Source organism: Hemiscyllium ocellatum, chromosome 1, assembly GCF_020745735.1.
Source record: "Hemiscyllium ocellatum isolate sHemOce1 chromosome 1, sHemOce1.pat.X.cur, whole genome shotgun sequence".
Taxonomy (NCBI): Eukaryota; Metazoa; Chordata; class Chondrichthyes; order Orectolobiformes; family Hemiscylliidae; genus Hemiscyllium; species Hemiscyllium ocellatum.
Genome location: NC_083401.1, coordinates 105,549,356 through 105,570,525, shown reverse-complemented (window position 1 = coordinate 105,570,525; position 21,170 = coordinate 105,549,356). Strand labels below are relative to the sequence as shown.

Here is a 21,170-nt window from a genome sequence, read left to right as displayed (position 1 = left end):
AGGGAGGAATGTTTTACCCTGTGGGAGTCTGTAGTACCAGAGGGGCCACACATTTAAGACCATGATGGGGAGGAATTTCATCTCTCAGGGGATTTTGGGAATCTTTATCACAGAAGGCTGTCAAGTCTGGGTTATTAAGTACATTCAAGGCTGAGATAGCCAGATTTTTAATTAGTAAGGGAATCAAGGGTTATGAAGAAACAGCAAAAAAGTGGAGTTGAGGATTATAAAATCAGTCAATTTTTCACCAAATGGCAGATCATAACTTTTAAAAATATTCATTGTGCGATGTAGGCGTCATTGACTGGGTTATCAATTTTTTCCATTTGTGGGACTTGGATGCTGCTGACTTGACCAGCATTTACTGCCCATCTTAGTGGCATTTGGTGGGAGACTGCTGCAATCCACATGCAGTAGGTAGACATAACGCAGTTAGGGTCAAAATTCCAGGATATGACTCAGCAGCAGTGAAAGAACGGCAATTTATTTCCAAGTCAGGAAGCTGAATAGCTTGGAGGGGAGCTTGCAGTTGGTGGTGCTCTCGCATATCTGCTGTCCTTGTCTTCTGGATGGAAGTGGTTATGGGTTTAGAAGGTGCTGTAGAAGGATACTGGTGAATTTCAGCAGTGCATCTTATTGATAGTACACTGTTGCTACTGAGCATCAGGAATGGAGGTTGTGGACATTTGTGGATGTGGTGCCAATCAAGTGAGCTGCTTTGTCCTCAATAATACAAAGCTTCTCGAGTATTGTTGGAGCTGCAGTCAAGTAGGGACTTTTTCATTGGACTGCTGACTTGTGTTTTGGAGGTTTCTAGAAGTCAGGTGAGAGTTCTTTGCTGCAGTATTCTGAGCCTCTGACCTACTCTTGAATTGCTGGTCAATGGTAACTCCCATGCTGTTAACAGTGGTGGATTCATTGATAGTAACACTATTATGTGTCAAGGGGCTTTGCTAGATTGTCTTTTATTGTAGACGGTCATTGGCTGGTATGTGTGGTGCAAATGCTACTTGCGCTCAAACCCTAATATTGTCCAGATCTTCTTGCATTTCAACAGTAACTAAGTCATCATAATTGGTTATGAAAATTGTGCAATCAAACATCCTCACCTCTAATCAATTGATGGAGGAAAGGTCATTGGATAAAGCAGCTGAAGATGGTTGGGCCAGGACGTGATGGGCCCAAATGCCTAATTTGCTCCTACATCTCATGGTCATAAATGTGGGAGTGTGAACATTTGCTGGGAGTCCATGAAAACACCTACATAATCTCAGATTCTTTCTTGAACTTCCATTTCGAAATGATGAGTATTCATAATATGGCTTTGAAGCTTCCTTAGATAAAGCATCCTAAAATTTAAGTTTTGTATCTTTGTTGTGAATAATTCCATCGCAGAAAATAGTTTCTCCCCATCTCTCTCAACCAATTATTTTGTCACCTTAAACAATTCAGTTAGATCACACCTTAATTTTCCATATTCAGGAGACCCAAGCCTCATCTATTCAACCTGCCCTCATAATAAATTTGGTACTGTTTTGATGAACTCACTCCAGGCTTATGCTATGGCGTCCAAAACTGAACACAGTACATAACATAGGTTTAATGGTACCTTTAGCCTTCATTCCTGTTCTCCTCTTGCAATAAAGAAGTTATGTGATAACTATACTGTGCTTTATTGGCACCCAGTTCAGAATACTATGTCAGTGCATGCCTCCAATGAAGATAGATATACGTCTATTGAAGGCAGGTCAGAGACAGTTAATAAATTGTCCCTAGAATGAGGGCATTGTCCTGTGGAAGGCTATTTAAAATGTGCCTTTATTCCCTGGAATTTAGAGAAAAGAGATATTATTCAATTGAAACATAGAAGCTTCTGAAGGAGTTTTATAAGATAGATAGTAAGAAGTTGTTTCCAATGGCTAGGGAATTTTTTAAAAAATCACTCACAGGATGTTGGCATCTCTGGCTAAGCCAGCATTTATTGCCCAGAGGGCAGTTAAGAGTCAACCACATTGTCAATGTTCTGGAGACATATGTAGGCCTGACCAGGTACAGATGATAGATTTCCTCCCCTAAAGGACATTAATGAACCAAATGGGTTTTTCTGACAATCAACAATCGCTTCATGGTCATCATTACACTTTTAATTCTAGACGCTCCATTAAATGCAAATTTCACCATCTGCCATGGCATGCTCTGCACCTGGGTCCACAAAATATTAGGTGAGTTCTTGGATTTGTCTTAGCGATAATACCACTAGGCCACTACCTCCCTAGTCTAAAGTATGGGACCACAATTTCAGGATAAGGGTAAAGGATGATCATTACTCCAAAGAAAGGGCTGTGAATCTTTTGAATTCTCAGAGAATAGTGGACACTCTATCACTGAATACATTTAAGGCTGAAAGAGATATTTGATGTCTCAGGGATAAGGTAAATGGACAGGAAAGTGGCAAAGAAGTTCAAGATTAGCCATAATCAGTCCTGCTCCTAGTTCTTAACTTCAGGTACTTTATCAACAGCATTTCTTTTAGCATGTGATCAAAAACGGGGATGTTTATGAAGGTGGCACAATATTCAGCACAATTTGTCCTTCCTTTGTCTCGAGGAATTAAGGGCTACGGGGAGAATGCGGGTAAGTGGAGTTGAAATGCCCATCAGCCGTGATTGAATGGTGGAGTGGACTCGATGGGCTGAATGGCCTTATTTCCACTCCTATGTCTTATGGTCCTAGATACTGAAGCAGTCCACGTTCATATTCAGCAAGATTTGCACAATATCGAAGCTTTGGCTGATCAATGGCAAGTAATGCTGATATTACATATCTGCAGTTCAATAACCATCTCCAACAAGAAAGAACTTCTTGATATTCAGCAGCAATGCTATGGTTGAACTTCCACACCATCAATATTCTAGACATTACCATTGGCCAGGAACTTAATTGGTCTTGCCATATAAATACCGTAACTCTACCAAGTCAGAGGCTTGGAATCATCCAGCAAATAACTCAGAATCTAGCTCCCAAAATCTACGCTCCATCTTCAGGACACAATTCAAGATGGACTCTCTCCATTTGCCTGTCTGAGTGCAGGTCCGACAATGTTCAAGGAGCTCATGCAAGACAAAACAGCACTCCTGATTGGCACTCCTATCCACAACTGGTGTTCACTGGCACCAATTTATACCATTTGCATGATGTGCTGCAGGAACTCACTAAGGTTCATTCAACAGCATCTTCCAAACAGGTGACCCGCTCCACCTGGAAGGGCAAGGGCAACAGATGCACAGAAATATCACCATCTACAAGTTCCACTGCAAAACTGTACCATCTTGACTTGGAAATCTTGGAATCTTGTAACTGAAGCTGTACCTACCCACCTTTGTACCTAAGATGACGCTGTAAATAGCAACTTACAAACTTTTTATTTGAGTATGTGACAATAAAGCTAATTCAATTCAATTGAAATATATCACTCACCTTCACAGTTACAAAGTCAAAAATGTGGCACACACTTAACAGCAGTGAGTATGTACTTACATTATGAAATGCAGCAGTTAAAACGTCACCGTCCTATTTTCACAAATAATTAGGGATGGGCTATACTAGCTTTTCCAAGGATAGTCTCATCACATTAGATAATAAATTAGCTAATGTAGTTAGCTATTAGCTAATAAATTATCTTTTCTGCTATTTACATCTTTCCAAGTCTATATAATTTTGATAATTTCCCACTGTGAAAGGTCTAATCTATTCTTCTGTTAAGCACAATAGAGTGATAGCTTACCTTCCCCTATTTGGGGCTGGTGAACTGGGCTCGGAGTTTCCACTTATATTACTTCCCATCTCTAACCCTGAAGCTCTGTCTTGTGGTCTTCTACCAGCAGCTGACAAAGGTTTATTTACTGTACCCAGTACAGTGGCTGGTTTGGGCTGAGAACAATAGTGTTAAAACATATGCATGAATCACCACAAAAAATTCATCATTCGAATGAACTAACAGGTTTTAAACGTTTTGCAGAAACAAGTTGTTATCGTGCATTGGAATCCTACAAGTCAATATGCCACAACCTGAACTTATTTACTAGGAAAAATTAACTACAGTATTCTTCAGCTGAATACTGAAATTAATATTTAGTAAACAGACTACTGCAATGCTGCTGAAAATGCATGATATAACAGATCACTTACATGCCACAAAATGGATAATCAAAGTACAGTGCATGTGACAACCTGCACTGTGATGGATCAAAATCTGATAAAAATCTGTCATGTTTTGACAGTACAGAATTATATTTCAGAAAACTGGGTAATAATTTTATGACTAATGAAAGCAGCAGCACCACCAATTTTTATGATTTAACCACAGTGAAAAATAAGATCACTGTAATGACTGTTATCAAATGAACATACTACCATAATTTTGTTTTCAAATAGTATACAATTGTTTCACTTGAAGCTTATTTTAAAAACTGAAATTACACCCAAAAGATCACATTGAGCCAAGCAACTAGTGAAAGAAGAATCTTGCACATAGATCTACATAAACTTCTTATATTGTAATCCTTGCTAATTTGATCAACGATATTCAAGTACAGTAGTTCAAAATTACATTGCACATTTAACAGAACTCGGAATTCCAGGAAACTCATGATTGGTGATAACACACTCCTGAATAACTGAAATCAAACTCTCAATTAAACCAAGCTTTGATTATTTGAACATCTCAATAGCATGGATCTCAGCCTTTATATCAATTATTCTATTCATAAAATTAGACTTTAAATTCATCGTAAGCTGATATAAAAAGTTGGAATGAAAATGTCATGCCTTTAACAGTTTCCACGATTAACAGGCTAAAAACCTTGTTAATTATTACTTAAGTACATCAACTTCATTTCATGATCTTTTGAGCCATTCTAAAATTCAGCCGAGTTTCAAAAGTCAATGACTAGAAGGGTAATTGTTACCATTAAGTAGGACAGGAGGGAAAGGGAATACGTGAATGTAGCGAGTTGGAGAAAGACAAGCATAGCAGGACAGGGAGTCTAACAGTAGTAACTCCACATTAAAAAAAGTGGAAAAATAATAAAATTAGTGATCCTCTGAAAACACAACATTTATAGTAACCAACTGTAATTAGTGACACTAATGGAGAGAAATGGTTTAGATTCAACTATGTCATTACTTTGACGCAGTTACAAAGTGAGATTGTTCCTTGGAAATTGGGCATTACTGCAAAGACCAGTAATCTTGCCCATCCTTAACTTCCCTTGAAATGAGTGGCTTGCTAGGCCTTTTCAGAGGGTTGTCAACAATATTGCTGTCGTCTGGTATAATATCTGGCCAGACTGGTTTCCTTCCCTAAAATACATTAGAGAAACAAATGGTTTCATGGTCATCATTACTCAGATTAGGAGGTTTATTAATTGAATTTCAAACCTCAAGATGGGATTTGAACCAATGTCCACAAAGCATGCGCCCAAGACTTCTGGTTGACTAGTCCAAAGAGATTACTACCAAGCTACCATCTCCCTCAACAGAGCACACATTTCATGAAAAGGTAGATTAGACAAGAGCAGATGAACAGAAGAACGAACAGATTCTGACTCATCAGTAGAATCAGCACTGATAGAAATTTGGTTATTAGGAATAAGATACCTTAAATGATGATGCAACTAGTATTTTTGGATCTGAACATTAGTTAAAAATGAGGTCTGCAGATGCTGGAGATCACAGCTGAAAATGTGTTGCTGGTCAAAGCACAGCAGGCCAGGCAGCATCTCAGGAATAGGGAATTCGACGTTTCGAGCATAAGCCCTTCATTCCTGATGAAGGGCTTATGCTCGAAACGTCGAATTCCCTATTCCTGAGATGCTGCCTGGCCTGCTGTGTTTTGACCAGCAACACATTTTCAGCTCTGAACATTAGTTATACCAGTGGATGGAGCATTAAGCAAATAATGACTGACTTACCTGCCAGACCAGATAAGGGTGGCAGTTTCCTTCCCTAAAGGCTATCAGCGATGGTTCTTTCTAACAAATGACATTGACCAAATTGACAATTTCAGATTTTTATTGGTTTAAATTCCACCATCTGCCATTGTGGGATTTGAACCAGGTCTCCACAATATTATCTGGTCTCTGGATTAACAGTCCAGTATTAACAATACTAGGCCGTCACCTCTTCAAATTCAGGGTGGACAAATCAACTTGGCAAAGGTTGTCTTGAAAATGAGTTTATAGAATGTTTCCATGATAGCTTCCTGAAGAACATGTTAAAGAACTAGGACAAAGCTGTTTTAGATCTGGTATTGTGCAGGCAGCTTAACTGGTAATCTAATCGTAACAGGTTCCGAGAAAGTGTGACTCACACAACTGAACAACGTATTAAGTTTGGAACATCATATTTAAATTTAAAACAAAAATCTGAATTACATGAGCATCAAGGGAAAGCTTGCCAGGATGAGTTAGGGTAGTGTAAAGTGTGTGAGAAGAAACAGCAAGAAAGGTACAAATGAACAATTCAAAATGTTGAACAAAAATAAGTATAATTAAAACACAAAAACTTGGAGAACCATTTGTGGCTTACTAGGGTAACAGAATGAAAGAAGAGGCTACTAATGTTGTGAAGAATAGTTGCACACCTGAGGACTGGAACAGTTTCAGAAACCAGCAAAGCACAGGCAAACCAGCAAAGTTGATAGTAAGGGCGTCAAGCAGAATGAGAGTAAATTAGCAAAAAACGTATAAACAGACAGTAGAAGTGTATGAAAAGAAAGAGAATCTTTAAAGTAAACATTTGACCATTCGGGGTTGAGACAAACGGGAAACCGGAAAATAACAGACAGAAGGGGGGCAGAAGAGGTTTGGGGGCGGGGGGCGGGGCGGAAGAGACATTTCGGCAGTAAGGGAATCAAGTGAAAAGGCAGGCAAGTGGAATTGAGAGTTATCAGATCAACCATGATCTCATCAAATGGTGCAGCAGACTTAACCGGTGAATGACCTATTTCTACTCCTATGTTTTATGGTCAAACTTGTGGAACTGCACCTAAGATATTGAAAGCTGCATGAAAACTACACAAACCAAAATCAAAACAACTGTCTTGAATTTGCTTTTCTTTTAAAAAAATCCCATAAATAACCTAAAATGTTATTTTATTTTTATTAAAGTATTAAAGTACAAATTGTACAACTTATACAATTTTATTTTGTTCTTGAATTTTGACACTTCGAGATGTCACTTGAAAAATGGAACATTTTGATTTTTGGAAACTTGAAGGGCCCTGTCAAAAATTGCAGATCATGTAAACAATGTACCATATACACAGTAAAACTGTGTACGTTTTCTATTAAGAACAAGCTTAACCTCAGGAGTCCCACATAATTAATGCTAATTATGTTAAAATGTGGGGAATTTTATAACACAGAACCGCAGTGATGAGGACGGGATTGAACCTTACCTTCCCTGTCAGTAATAATGTCTTTGCCTCATCTGACAAGTAGCACTTGTTATTGCTGGAATCCTGAACAAAGAAACATTGATCAAAAACAATATATTTGCGATTGAGGCAGGAAAAAAATCTAGAACCAAAGCTACAATGGAGAAACTAATGAACATGCATTTCATTAAAACAGTAAAACAAAATAAAAGATTACAAGTAATTTGCTCCTTCTACCATGAAACCTCCTCAATGTGAATACATATGCCTTATCTTGCTTGTTGAGTTACATGTTGCACAGACCTCTACTTGAGTCATGTATGTGCAACATACTTGAACCATGAAATGTACATGTGATACAACTGACCATTTTCAAACTGCCTTTTCTCTGTAACTCACTTGATGAATGAGAAACTTTACCAGTCCATAGTGTAGTACATTTAGTATACACCAATGTCACCAGATTGCCTTGATGGTCTATATTTTGCATCATTTTCAAAACTGAGAAATTTGAAAACAGAATTATCAATACTCTTCCATAGGTGTCATAGATGAATTGCCATGGTTCAGAACCTGAAAGCACTTAAAAATGTGAAACTTACTCCATCTCACAGCACAATACTTGGAATTTAGTTATGCTTCAACACTGAAGCTTGGTACATGGGTCGTTTTCAACAGTTCATCACAACACTATGAATATTCTGTTTATCGTCCAAGAATTACATTGATGCAGCTGTTAACTTATGATGATAAAGACTGCATAGCCTATCATGCGTATAAGAATGGGGAAAGAGGGAGAAATTCTGATTAAAACCGCACTGACCAATTACTGCAATAATCTACAGCATGCTCTTGTTAATATGCATTTGCCCTAGCACTGCCCACTTACCAACTTGGTGGGTTTGCAAGTTGGCTACTTGGCTATTGCTGGGAATATTTCCCACATTCTCACCACCTTTTGTGCCTTCCTCAATCATTTAAGTTCAAAATTTCTGCTGAAAGATAATCCAATGTCAACCTGCCAATAAAAGACTCGCTCAGTTTTGTTTCTATTGGGAAGAGCTGACCACCCCAATACCATCCCTTCACAAGGACATTTAAAGCCAACTTCAAGAGCAAAATTAACAAATTACTTTGTCAGGTGGGGTGAAGAACTTTGTCGGCAGTACAGGATCCTTTGGAGAGTCCAGGTTATAGGTAGTACTTTTGGTTGTGATGACAATAAGCGCCACATCACATACTATGTAGAGTTTCTGTAAACACAAAGAAAAGCATAAAAGTAGCAACATTTGCCATGTTGAAGAGGTTCTGAATATGAAAAATAGTTGCAGCATTCCAATACAATTAGATTTCCCATTGAATCTTCCATGGTAAAATGGAGGATATGACTTTACAATGGCAGCAGCTTGTCATCACTCTGATGCTAATGACATTTGCATCTTAAATGTGAAATTAAATCAATTAGAGCAAAATCACGTTTCCAATTTGGTGGCAACTTTTGCTGTATCTAAGATTAGGAAAACATGAGCAAGAAATTACTGAATTTCCAGGCTTGAAAACTGAAAACTACAAAATGTGTAAAAGTCCATCTCAAACATTATATCTATCTTCAACAGGGGATTAATAGCTGTTGGAGGTCAATCATCTCGGTTCTAGGACATCATTGCTGATCCTACACCCAAGTATCTTCAACCTTCATGGGTTGTGGGTATCACTGGCAAGGTCAGGATTCATTGCCCATAAAGGGTCAAAAATGTTGCTATGGATCTGAAGTCACATATAGCATAGGTAAGGATAGCAGTTTCAATCCCTAAAGGACATTAATGCCCCAGAACATAACCTAGCCTCTGGATTACTTATCCAGTGAAATTACCACTTTGCTGTCACCTTCCCTTGCTTCAAGTGTCCTTGATTACTTTCCCTCCATCATAAGGTCAGAAATGGGGACATTTGATGACAATTGCACCATGTTCTGTACCATTTGGAACTCTGCAGATTCTGAAGCAGTCAGTGTCCTTATGCAACAAGAACTGAACAGTGTACAGGCTTGGACTGATCAGTAGCAAGTAGAATTTATGTCACGTAAGTACCAGGCAATGACCATCTCCAATATAAGAGACTCTAACTATCATCCCATGACAATCTAAGCATGACTACACTGACTGTCCAAGTCTCAACAATAGTGTGACATGAAAATGTAGATAAATCGGAAAAGGTTAGAAGTGCGGACATTCACAACAGGGACAAAGTCACCCTCAATGAGCAGATTGTGAAATAGTGGTAATGCCACTGGATTAGTAATCCAGAACACCCCATGCTGATTCAACCCTGGCTTTTATCCGATTTTCCTGTGTTGCCAGATCCATAGCAATGTGGTTGACGCTAGGTAATAATTGCAGGCTAGCCAGTGGTATGCTTATACCTTGAATGAGTACTAAAAAAAAATCACTGAAGGAGAACATGCAGCTGCAGCAAGCATTTAGAAGGTCTAATGGTATGTTAAGCTTTACCACAAGAGAATTTAAGAACAGGAGCAGCAATGCTTCAACTGTTTCAAATCTTGGTTTGACTATATCTAGACTGCTCTGTGCAATTTTGCCCCCATTACAGCTTATGAGACCATAAGGCATTGGAACAGAAGCAGGCCAGTCGGGTCCATGAAGTCTGCTCTGCCATTCAATGAAATCATGGACGATCTGATCAGTCTAAAAACTTTCTTGCCTTTTCTCTGTAACGACTAATGCCTATACTGATTAAACATCTGTCTATCTCTGCCCTGAATATACTTAACAATCCAGCTGATACAGTCTTGAGGGGTAAAGGACAGCATAGATTCCACAGCAATCCAAAAGAAATTCCTTCAGCTCTGTCTTAAAAGGGTGAGCCCTCATTCTAAGATGGTGCCCTTTAATCCCAGAGTCTCTGACAAAAGAAACCAATATCTCCATGTCTACTCCATTAAGTCCCCTAATATAAGTCTTCTAAACTTATTAAAGTACAGGCACAAATTCATCAACATCTTCTCATAAGCAAATCATTCCAAATCTAGGATCGACTTCGTAAAACTTCTCTGTATTGCCTCAATTACTAGTACATTTTATTTTAGGTAGGGAAACCAAAACTTACATCCACTGCTTCCCTATTTCTCAACTCTTCAAAGAATCTTAATAAATTTGAATAAAGGATGAGTAAACATTCCCACTGGCATGTTATCAAAAATAACAGAATTTTTTTCCATTCATCAGTTCAATTGTCACAAATGTAACTCCATATATTGCAGTTTGCTGCTACAACATCATTCATTATTGATTTGATATAGGAGCCCTTACTGCACTAATACATACTGTTATATTTAATTTGTTTGAAATAAAGGTACAGAGACCTGGACATACTGAAGAAATGTTCAAACAATGCAGGAATATCTTGTAATGTATTCTTGACCACTAAATATAATTAGTGATGAAATGTGATTACTTTGTTATATTATGCAGAATGTGTGAGAACAAAGGATCTCCAATAAGGAAGCACAAAGGGAAGTTCAAATTTATGAAGTTCATTGATCACTAATTGACTTTTTATTTCTAAATTCCCCGAGTGTGAACAAAGATAGAAGTTTGTTGAACAAAATTAGGAAGGGAAAGGGAAGCTGGCCAGGACATGCTAAGAGGAACCTGACCAGTAAGAGATGTTATGGAGGGAGGATTTCAAAGAAATAGGGAGGAGGAGGAGAATGGCTAGCACAGAGCAAACAGACATAGAACTCATCAAGGCACTGCCTTTAGGCAGAACACATATTGTGATCCAGTAGCGCAAAGTACAATGCACTTACAGTAAACTGACCAATACCTGCGCTCAAGGAACAAACAGAAGTTGGAAGATTTATGGTGTAAGACTCAATTCTGTTTCAAAATAAAGTTACATAACTGAATAATTAAATCAAGTTAGACACATTAAATAGATTATTCAGTGCAATGTTAGCACTGAAAGAATAATCTTCAAATTGTACACACTTGATTATGGTACAATTTACCTCAACCAGAAAGGAGTTGCCTCGGACGTTTTCAATAATGGCTCCGGGTCCCATTGAGTCTAATGGCATCAGGTCAAACTCCATGGGCAAGCAAATTTCTTGCCAATTGCCACATACCTTCTGCTGACTGATCAGTAGTCCTCTATGTTGAACACCACTTGGAGGAAATATGGAGGGTGGCTAGAGTGTAAAACATACTGTGCATGAGGGATTTCAACGTCCATCACTAAGAATGGCTCACAGCAGCACCACGAGTGATCAAACTGTCCAATTCCTATGGAGGTAGCTGTGCTGCAAGATTGGGTATGCAGAGGGCAGTGAATGAACCAATATGAGTAGGAATCTACTTGGCCTCATTGTCGTCTTTTTACATGTTACAGGTGCTTCCACCACTGCATAGTCCTTGTGGAGATGGCATCATTTGTTTAAGGTTGGTTGTTGTCACATGTTCTGAGAAACAGTGAAAAGTGTTGTTTTGCATGCTGTACAGGCACATCATAGCATACAAAGTGTTTCAGGGTGGCAGAACAGAGTGCAGAATAGTGTTACAGCTGCAGAGAAAGTGTAGAGATATCAGATTTAACATTTGAGAAGTTTGTTCAAATGTCTGATAACAGCAGGTAAGAAGCTGTTCTTGAATCTGATTGTACATATATTCAAACTTCTTTATCTTCTCCCCGACAGAAGAGGGTGGGAGGGGTCTTTGTGTTGCCTGCTTACCCAAGGCAGCTGCAAGTATAGATGGAGTCAAATGGATGGAATGCGTGATGGACACTGTAGTTTCTTAGTCTTAGTCTTGGGCAAAACAGTTACTGCATCACGCTGCGATGCATCCAGATAAAATGCTTTCTATGGTGCATTTATAAAGATTGGTAAGTCTTTGAAGACATACCGAATTTCAATAGCCTCCTGAGGAAACAGATATTATTGTGCTTTCTTGACCGTCACTTTGACGTAAGAGAATCAAGATAGATTGTTTGTGATCATTACTTCCAGGAACTACGTAATGGGACAGACTTCAAATGGATCTGCAATTAGGCTTCTCCGAGATCACAAGAGCTGTTAGTAACAGCAGAATTGTATTTAACTACAATCTGTAAGGCCTGGCTTAACAGGAACTCTATCATGCCCAGAGATCAACCTTTGTTCAATGAGGAATGCAGGAGTGCATTATAGAAATGCCCGTTACATTAACAAATGAGGTCTCAACCTGGTGAAGCTAAAGCGCAGGATGACTTGCCTGCCAAACAATGGAAGTAACATGCAACAGACAGGATGAAGTGATCCCACAACTGGAGCCCTGCCAGATCCAGTCATGAATAGTGGTGGACTATTAACAAGACATCAGCCATGATCCTACTGAATGGCAATATAGACTCAAGGTGCCGAAAAGCCCTACTCTTCTTCCTGTTTCTTGTGGTCTTATGTTCTTATAGGAGATAAGCTTTCACAAACATCCCATATTCAACAATGGGAGAGCCCACATCAGTGCGAAAGAAATGGCCGTAGTATTTACATCAACCTTCAGCCAAAAATATAGAATATATTTTTATCCAACCCAACAGCCTCTTGATGTCCCCAGCATCAGAAATAGGGACATTTGCTCATGCTTACAATAATGTTCAGTGTCATTCATGAGTCCTCTGCTTCTTCTGAAACAGCCTGTGACCAATAGTACCAAGTCGTGGATAACATCCATGCTTGGGCTGATAAGTAGCAAGTAGTATTCATGTCAAAGAAGTGACAGGCAATGACCATCATCCTTGACATTTAATGGCATTACCGTCACTGAATCTCCTACAATCAATATCCTTATGGTCACCATTGACCAGAAGTTGAAATGAATCAGCCATAAAATGCTTAGGCTGTAACAGTAGGTCAGAGGCTAGAGATTTTGTGGCAAGTAACTCAGCTCTCATTTCCCCAATGCTTGCACAATCATCAAAAAAGTACAGTAAGGAGTGTGATGGAATACTTTTTCTTGTGGAGTATAATTACAACACAAGAAGTTTGACACCACCCAGAACAAAGCTGTCACTTGATTGACACCCCATCCAACACCTTCAACATTCACTCCTTCCACCACCAGTGCACAGAGTGTGTACCAACTACAAGACATACTGTAATAAGTTAACAAGGCTCCACACATTGGACCTTCCCAAATCTGCAAGCTCTATTACTGCTTTAGGAATGCAGGTGCATGGGCATACCAACATCTGCAAATTCCCCTCTAAGCCACAAAACTATATTTACTTCAAACAATTTCATTGTACCTTAACTATTGATAAGTCAGAAATCCAAGAATTTCCTTCTTAATTGCATGTTTTATATGAAAGAATTGCACTGGTTTCAAGAAATCAGCTCACCACCTCTCCAGGGCAAGATTTAGGGACAAATGCTGGTCTAGCTAGCAAAGTCCACAACCCATGAGTGAATATATAAAAAGGTTATCTAGTAGATTACACTATGTCAAGTAGCTTTTATTCAGTATCTCTGTACAGCCGTATAGTACAAGTTTTGCACTTCTTACCTCATTCATTTTGCCATCATCCGGTGCTTGGGCATCCTTTGTTTGTTTGATGTTCTCCACCATTTTTCTTATAAAAGCATGACTATTATTTTCATTTTTTGTCATTAAAACTTCCAACATGAACCATAGGCACCTTATCAAATATAATTTTAAAAAAGCATTAGATACTTTGTTTTGTTTTAAAGACAAGGCTTACAAAGCAAAAGGAGAATGCTATAATTGGCACCTTACATTGAATAGAATACTACTTGGAAATAGTTGTCGAGGTCAAATTTTTGCAGTATAACTTTACTTACTCTTTGATGTCACGCAGCTGTTCAATATCCTGTGTTTTCGTAAAATCTGGGTCATGAGCAAGCAAATGAACGGTGTATGGAACTACATATTCTGGCAATAGAGATAACAGCTTCTCTGAAGAAAATAAAGAGCATAGTTTCAAAAGTCTTTTTCTGAAAGGTTACAAGTGCAAGATACATATATGTCAATTTGAAAAGTGGCAAAAACTGACAAGCAAGTTCTAACAGTCTTATACTAACAAAATCGAGTAGTTAGTGCATAGAGTTGTTATTGCTTAAATGGAAGCTTATTCAAGATTTAATTATTAATTACAGAAGGAAAACCCGAAATAATCAAATAGCAGTTTATATCAGTAGCTATTTTTCAAAATTATTAATGAGTGCACTTATTATCAACAATGGTCAATTAGCCACTGAGGCCTGCTCTGTCACTGAATTAAATGGCTGCACTTCAACACCATTTGCCCACCAATGCTCTATATTTTTAGGCGACAGAAATCTCAGTTTCAAAATCTCAATTGATGTCGTACTCTGTATTTTGGAGAGAAAGTTCCAGATTTCCACTATCCAAGTGAAAAAATACTTGTGATTTTGCTCTCGCATAGCCGAGCTCTAATTTGTAAGATTATGCCCTTTCTCTACATTTTCAACTCCTCGTAATACTTTCAACCTCTCAACCAGATTTTCGCTAAATATTTATCCTCAAAGAAATGAAGAATTTAAGGAGGACTAGAATTCCACACTTATTTTTGAAATGGATATATTGGCAGGCACCCAAGAAAGTAGAATGTGGATAAATATGAAGATATTCACATTGGTGCAAAAATAAGAAAACATGTTAGTTGAATGGTGATAGATTGGGAAAGGGGAGTCCTGAGCGTTTTTGTATATCAGTTGCTGAAAGGTGATTTTTAGGTGCAGCAGGTGAAGGCAGAAAATACTATGCTGGCCTTTCTGCAAATGTACAGGAATCGGTGTGACCACATCTGGAATAGTGTGCACATTTTGGTTTCCTTATCTGAGGAAGGATATCCTGGCTATCAAGGGAACATAACAAAGGTATACTAAATTGATTCCTGGAATGGCAGGACTGACATAATTAAAGAGACTTGGATTAGTTAGAATTATATTTACTTAGGTTTAGAAGAATAATTGAGTGGTGGGGGGTGGGGTGGGGGAGGTATTATCTCATAGACAAAAATAAAGTCCAACAGGACTAGACGGGTGTAAATGTAGGATGGATGTATCTAATTATGGAGAATATGGTCATGTCTAAAGGTATAGGGTAAGCAATTTAGGATAGATAAAAGGAGAAATGTCTTCACCCGGAGAGTGGGAGCTCTGTGGAATTCCACACACAGAAATGAATTGAATATTTCCAAGGAGTTGGACAAAGGTTATTGAGTTGGATGATCAGCCATGATCAGTTGAATCATGAAGTCGGTTTGGAGGGCCAAACAGTCTACATCTGCTCCTATTTTCTATGCTTCCATGTTAATAAACTTTTTTAAAAGATTAGTGTGTTTTTACAATAATTTTGACTTTCGGTCCTTGTTTCTACTGCAAGAGAGCTGAATAACTGTGATGCAAGGAAGGGGAGAAAGCTCACACCTCAAGACTGCAATGGGCTAAATGGCTAGTAGTAAGAGCAAACAAAGGACAAGTTGACTTCACTGCTTTTAAAGAGGAATGGAAGAACATCTAGGCCTGCTTAGGTATCCTGGCTAAGTACAAAGTATTGGTGCTGACTTGCTCAAAGGACATTCAAATCTGCAATGTTAGTAGATGGTAGGCTGCAAATTAATGAGGGGTGAGCTTGATGTCAGGGTTTAAAATAGTGGAAAGGAGAAAACTGAAAGCGGCATGATTGAGTGAGAGAGGCAGTAGAGTAAGAGCTAAATAGTAATGTGTCCAAGTCCAGAGCAACAACCAAGCAACAGATCAGAGTGAACAAAAAGTATGATTTGCATATCAAGGATTTGGCAAAACTGATGACAGACTTAAGCTAAGCACAGAAGGACAGAATTTTGATCATTCAGCTGACCAAGCAGTTATAGTAGGAGGACAAATCCACTTGTACAGATGTGGAAGAGGAGAAGCTGGAGTAGTCACAAGTTACTGAAAGAAAGGGAACCATTCTTAATGGGCAGCATGGTGGCTTAGTGGTTAGCACTGCAGCCTCACAGCACTAGGGGACCTGGTTTAGATTCCAGCCTCTGGCAACTGTCTGTCTGGAGCTTGCACATTCTCCCAGTGTCTGCGTGGGTTTCCTCCGGGTGCTCCGGTTTCCTCCCTCAGTCCAAAGATATGCAGATCAGGTGAATTGGCCATACTAAATTGCCCATCATGTTAGATGCATTCGTCAGAGGGAAATGGGTCGAGGTGGATTACTCTTTGGAGGGTCGGTGTGGACTCGTTGGACCGAAGGGCCTGTTTCCACATTGTAGGGAATCTGATCTAATCTAAGCAAGGACAAGAAATTAGTTGACCCAGGAGCTATCAAAGGGGCACAAAATTGTTTCAGTACTATTTGAAGATTGACACCAGGAACATATTTAAAGTAAAACACTATTTCACGGAAGGCTTTTCAGATAAAGTTCATTAGGATGATACTTAGTATGGAGGGATTATCTCATTAGAAAAAGTGTCTAGTCCTACTCACTGAAATTTAAAAGAACAAGAAGTGATCTCATTGAAACATACAGGATTCATAAGGAGCTTAAGAGGGTAAATGTTGAGAGGAGGTTTCCCTTCTCAGGAAAGTTGGGCACAGTCTCAGAATAAAAAAGTGTCAATTTACAATTGAGGGGAAGAAGGATTTTCTCTGAGGGTTAAGAGCCTTTGGAATTCTTGTTACAGAAAGTTGTGGGGGCAGAGTCCTTGTCGTTAAGATCGAGCAAAAAAAGATTCTTGATTAATACTGGAATCTAAGGTTATGGGGAAAGGGCAGGAAAATGGATGTGAGGATTGTCAAATCAGTCATGGTCCTACTGAATGGCCTTCTTTAGTTCCTAATTCTTATGGTCTTATTATCCTTGGAGTTTGGAAAAGGAGTGATGAAATTATCAGGAATCAGCAGAAGTTGGTTCCAGATGCTAACAGTGGAAATCAGCAGACCTGGACAACACCAGTGGAGGAGTGAAAATTCTTACCTGTGACCAGGATAAAGAATAAACAAAAAAAATGCTTGCCACAAGTCAGCTGAAGTTGATCTCGGGGAGATGGCAGAGGGAAGGTATAAATTTCAATTGGTTCCAAGAATCAACAAGCAGTAAGAAAAACTTTTGTAGTCTCAGCTCAGAAAAAAATAACTCCAAGTACAGCATATGATTTATACAGTGGCATGGTATTTTAAATAGATCTAAGTTGCGGTGCTGCTGCAGAAACAGTTTTTAGGAATTACGCCCAATTAGTATCTTCTAACTTAAGAAACTTACTTAAGAATTCTGTATGTAGATTTGAAAAGGGATGAATACCTTGACAAAGGTTTAGAGAGGCTCTGAGGACCCTTTTGCTCCCCAGGATGAGATAGCTAGAAATCACTGTCTGAATGTGAAGGCAGAAACCTCAACATGTAATAAGTATATCAATGAATACTTGAAAAGTCATAGCATATGGGCCAAGTGCTAGAACATGAGATGAGAGCAGATAAGTACTTGATGAGCAGCGCAGACATGCTTTAAATCTGTACTATAAAATTGTAAGACTTCAACCAAAGGTAAGAGTATGAAGATTGACAAAGGAGTGAAGGGGCACGAGTGGCATCCGCAGTAAAAGATCAAATAATTTTTCAACATTTTAACATTGTAAAAATTCCAAGACACTTCACAGAAGAGTTTTCAAACAAAATCTGACACCAAGGAACAAAAGGTAATATTGGAGCGGATGACCAAAAGATTGATCAGAGTTAGTTTTTCTTAATCAAAGACAGATGCACTGTTTCGCAGGGAGGAAATTCCAGTGCTAAACACCTAGGCAACTGAAAGACACAGCTGACAACGAGACTGACATGGCACACACACTGGATGAGCCAAACAAAACTATCTACAATTTATGGAAAATCTTTATGAATACTGACTGTAAATGGCAATACTAACCATGAGCCATTGGGTTCTGTTTGATATACTCTCTCCGTATACTTATATTTTTAAGGAGGCACTGTCTGGCATGTGCTCTTCGCTCTTTCACAGGGTCCTTGGCACAGAGTGCAAACACTGCCATGTACTCCAATGGAAGCAGCAATTTCCCAAGGGCCTTATGGAGTTTCAGAGCAAATATCTGCCTCACCTGGTAGCACTCATCCTTCAACAACAAAATTATAAAATCAGAAAAGGTTGGACCAGTTAGAATTTTAGAGCATAAGGCACTACTTTTGTAATTTAAAAAACAGAATAAGGCATAATAATCTTTCACACATTATGCAGCATGTCATCTTCTGAAACCTCAGCAGGATGTTTCTTGATCTGTGAACATTCTGAATTGCAGATAATAATTCAATTTCATTACAACACAAACAAAAGACTGTGAAGGCTCAAAATCTGAAAGAATAACAGGAAATGATGGAAACATTCAGCAGGTCTATCTGCATCTGTGGAGAGAGAAATAGAGTTTGCTGCTTCACCATCCACAGATGCCAATACACCGATGGAGTCCAGAGCTGTTGTTCTTCTATTTCACTATCTATGTCTTCACTATATATGTCAAGCTAAACACTAAATTCTTTACAAGCAGGTTAGCATCATTAAATCAATTAATTATGAATGTTTTATCATCATGTCAAAATTTATTGAGACACTTTCAATTGCTAATTACATTCTTTAACATCTGATAATTCACTGAGCAAGTTTCACTTATCAAGCACAGTTTAGCAATACTCTCCTGACCTCATTTTGAATCAGTAAAAATGGGCCTCTATTTTCCTTTGATTATACAAAAAAATTCCAAATGGAATATTAACATTGCTTATTTCAGGATACATCCACCAAAGTGAAGGAATACCAGTCTTACAATCACAGTAGCATTGCAGCACAGGAGGCCATTCAGTCCCTTGTGCTTGCACTAGCTGGTTAAATGAAAATTATTACGAGCGCCAATCTCCTAATCCCCCACCAGCCCCCTCCATACCCTTACACATTATTTTTATCCAAATAGTCATCCAATGCCCTCTTGAATTCCTCGACTGAACCTGCCTTGACCACTCTTACTGTTGGTGCATTGCATACCTTAAACACTTGCTTCCTGAAAAATCTTTTCCTCACTTTCCCCCTTGATTTTTTTTTGCTGATTACTTGAAATCTACAGTCCCTCATTCTTCTTTCTTTTACAAGCAGGAACAGTTTCTCCCTATCCATTCTATCTGACCCATTCACAATTTTCAAAACCTCTATCAAGATCTCCTCTTAGCCTTTCTTCTCTCTGAGGAGAACAGTTCTTAATTTCTGCAATCTAGCCTCAAATTAAATTCCTTATCTCTGGAATGATATTTTAAAATTGTTTTTCTATTCTCCCTCCTTCCTACATTGTGCCATCCAGAACTGTACACATTACTTGAGGTCTAACCAATGTCTTGTACAAGTTCAACATCACCTCTTTGCTCTTGTGCTCTATGTTCCCAATGACAAGGCACCGGCACTAGATGAGATGCATCCAAAAATTTAAGGGTGCGTGTGGGGAAATTGGAGGAGCACTGGGCCCAATCTTTGTCCGCCATAGCCTTTGGGATGGTGCCAGAAGACTGGAAAATTGCAAACAGTGACTTTGTTCAAGAATATGGCTAGGATAAGCCCAGCAAATACAGACGAAGTGTTCTGCCCTATCAATTTTGAACCCTTCGAGTGACTCAAGGGTTCACTTAACACCTCAGAAATGAGCCTCGTCTCCAGCTAGAAATCCTATTACTGGTATCTAATTGGCCATACCCCTCCTTTTGCCACACTTTTACTGTTTATATGGCTAAAGATGACTGTAGGATGCCTGTAGACTGCCAGTCTTTTCTCATATTTCCTCTTTGCTAAAATTTGCTTTTTCATCTCCCTCACTGAGCTTCCACTATTCTTCCTGCTTCTCAATTTTATTTTCTACCCGATACTTGTGCATTTGTTTCTAATTTATCTTAATTTCTTTTGCCTTTAGCATCCAGATAGCTCTGGATTTGTTTCTACCATCTTCCTGTTGGAGGGTAGCTAAATCACATACTCTTATAAAGTAGCCCATTGTTCAATTACTGTATTCCCAGCTCTGTCCTCAGACATTGAAGTCTGCTCTCTGTCAATTGAGTTGTTCACTCTGGGTTGTTGCACATCTTATCACAATAGAACATTACAACACAGTGATCACTGTCACTTGATCAATTTGGCCCAATTAATTTCAAAGAACCAGGTCCAACATTGCATCCTTTCTTGTTTGAATGGAAAGGCACTGTTGTAGCGAGCTCTCTTAAATGTGGTCTATGAATACTTGACCCGTATTGTCCTATACACTACAAGAATCCTTGCTTATGATCAAGTGTTTGAAGTCACTCATTATAACTGTCCTATAATGTTGACATATCTCTGTAATTTCCCTGCAGATTTGCTCTTCCATATCTAACACTGCTTAAATTGCTGAATTCTCTCACAGTTTGCAATTACAGTAATTAACAACTTAATTATTAAAATTCCTCCCAAATCTATCCTGGATCCCACCATCCTTGCGAGCGACCACCGCATCTACAAATTCCCTTTATCTCCAAAACCTTCAATATGTTGTTAACTCCGAAGTCAATGTGCAGCTTTCCTCAAACTCCATACTCCATGTTCAAATTCCTCTTATAGAGTCATAGAGATGTACAGCATGGAAACAAATCCTTCGGTCCAACCCATCAATGCCGACCAAATA

At 38.8% G+C, this 21,170-nt stretch overlaps 1 protein-coding gene across 6 annotated transcripts in view; it reads right to left on the bottom strand.

Moving 5' to 3' along the window:
- pds5a (PDS5 cohesin associated factor A) overlaps positions 1–21,170 on the bottom strand; it is a 216,414-nt gene that overhangs the window by 11,328 nt on the left and 183,916 nt on the right. For all 6 annotated transcript variants that reach the window (XM_060824715.1, XM_060824763.1, XM_060824744.1 and 3 more), the window contains exons 25-30: positions 18,392–18,596; positions 14,295–14,409; positions 13,999–14,131; positions 8,572–8,691; positions 7,460–7,522; positions 3,785–3,930 (exon numbers count right to left, since the gene is read on the bottom strand). In XM_060824715.1, coding sequence (XP_060680698.1) covers positions 3,785–3,930; positions 7,460–7,522; positions 8,572–8,691; positions 13,999–14,131; positions 14,295–14,409; positions 18,392–18,596 — 782 coding nt within the window. The remainder of the gene's footprint in view (positions 1–3,784; positions 3,931–7,459; positions 7,523–8,571; positions 8,692–13,998; positions 14,132–14,294; positions 14,410–18,391; positions 18,597–21,170) is intronic.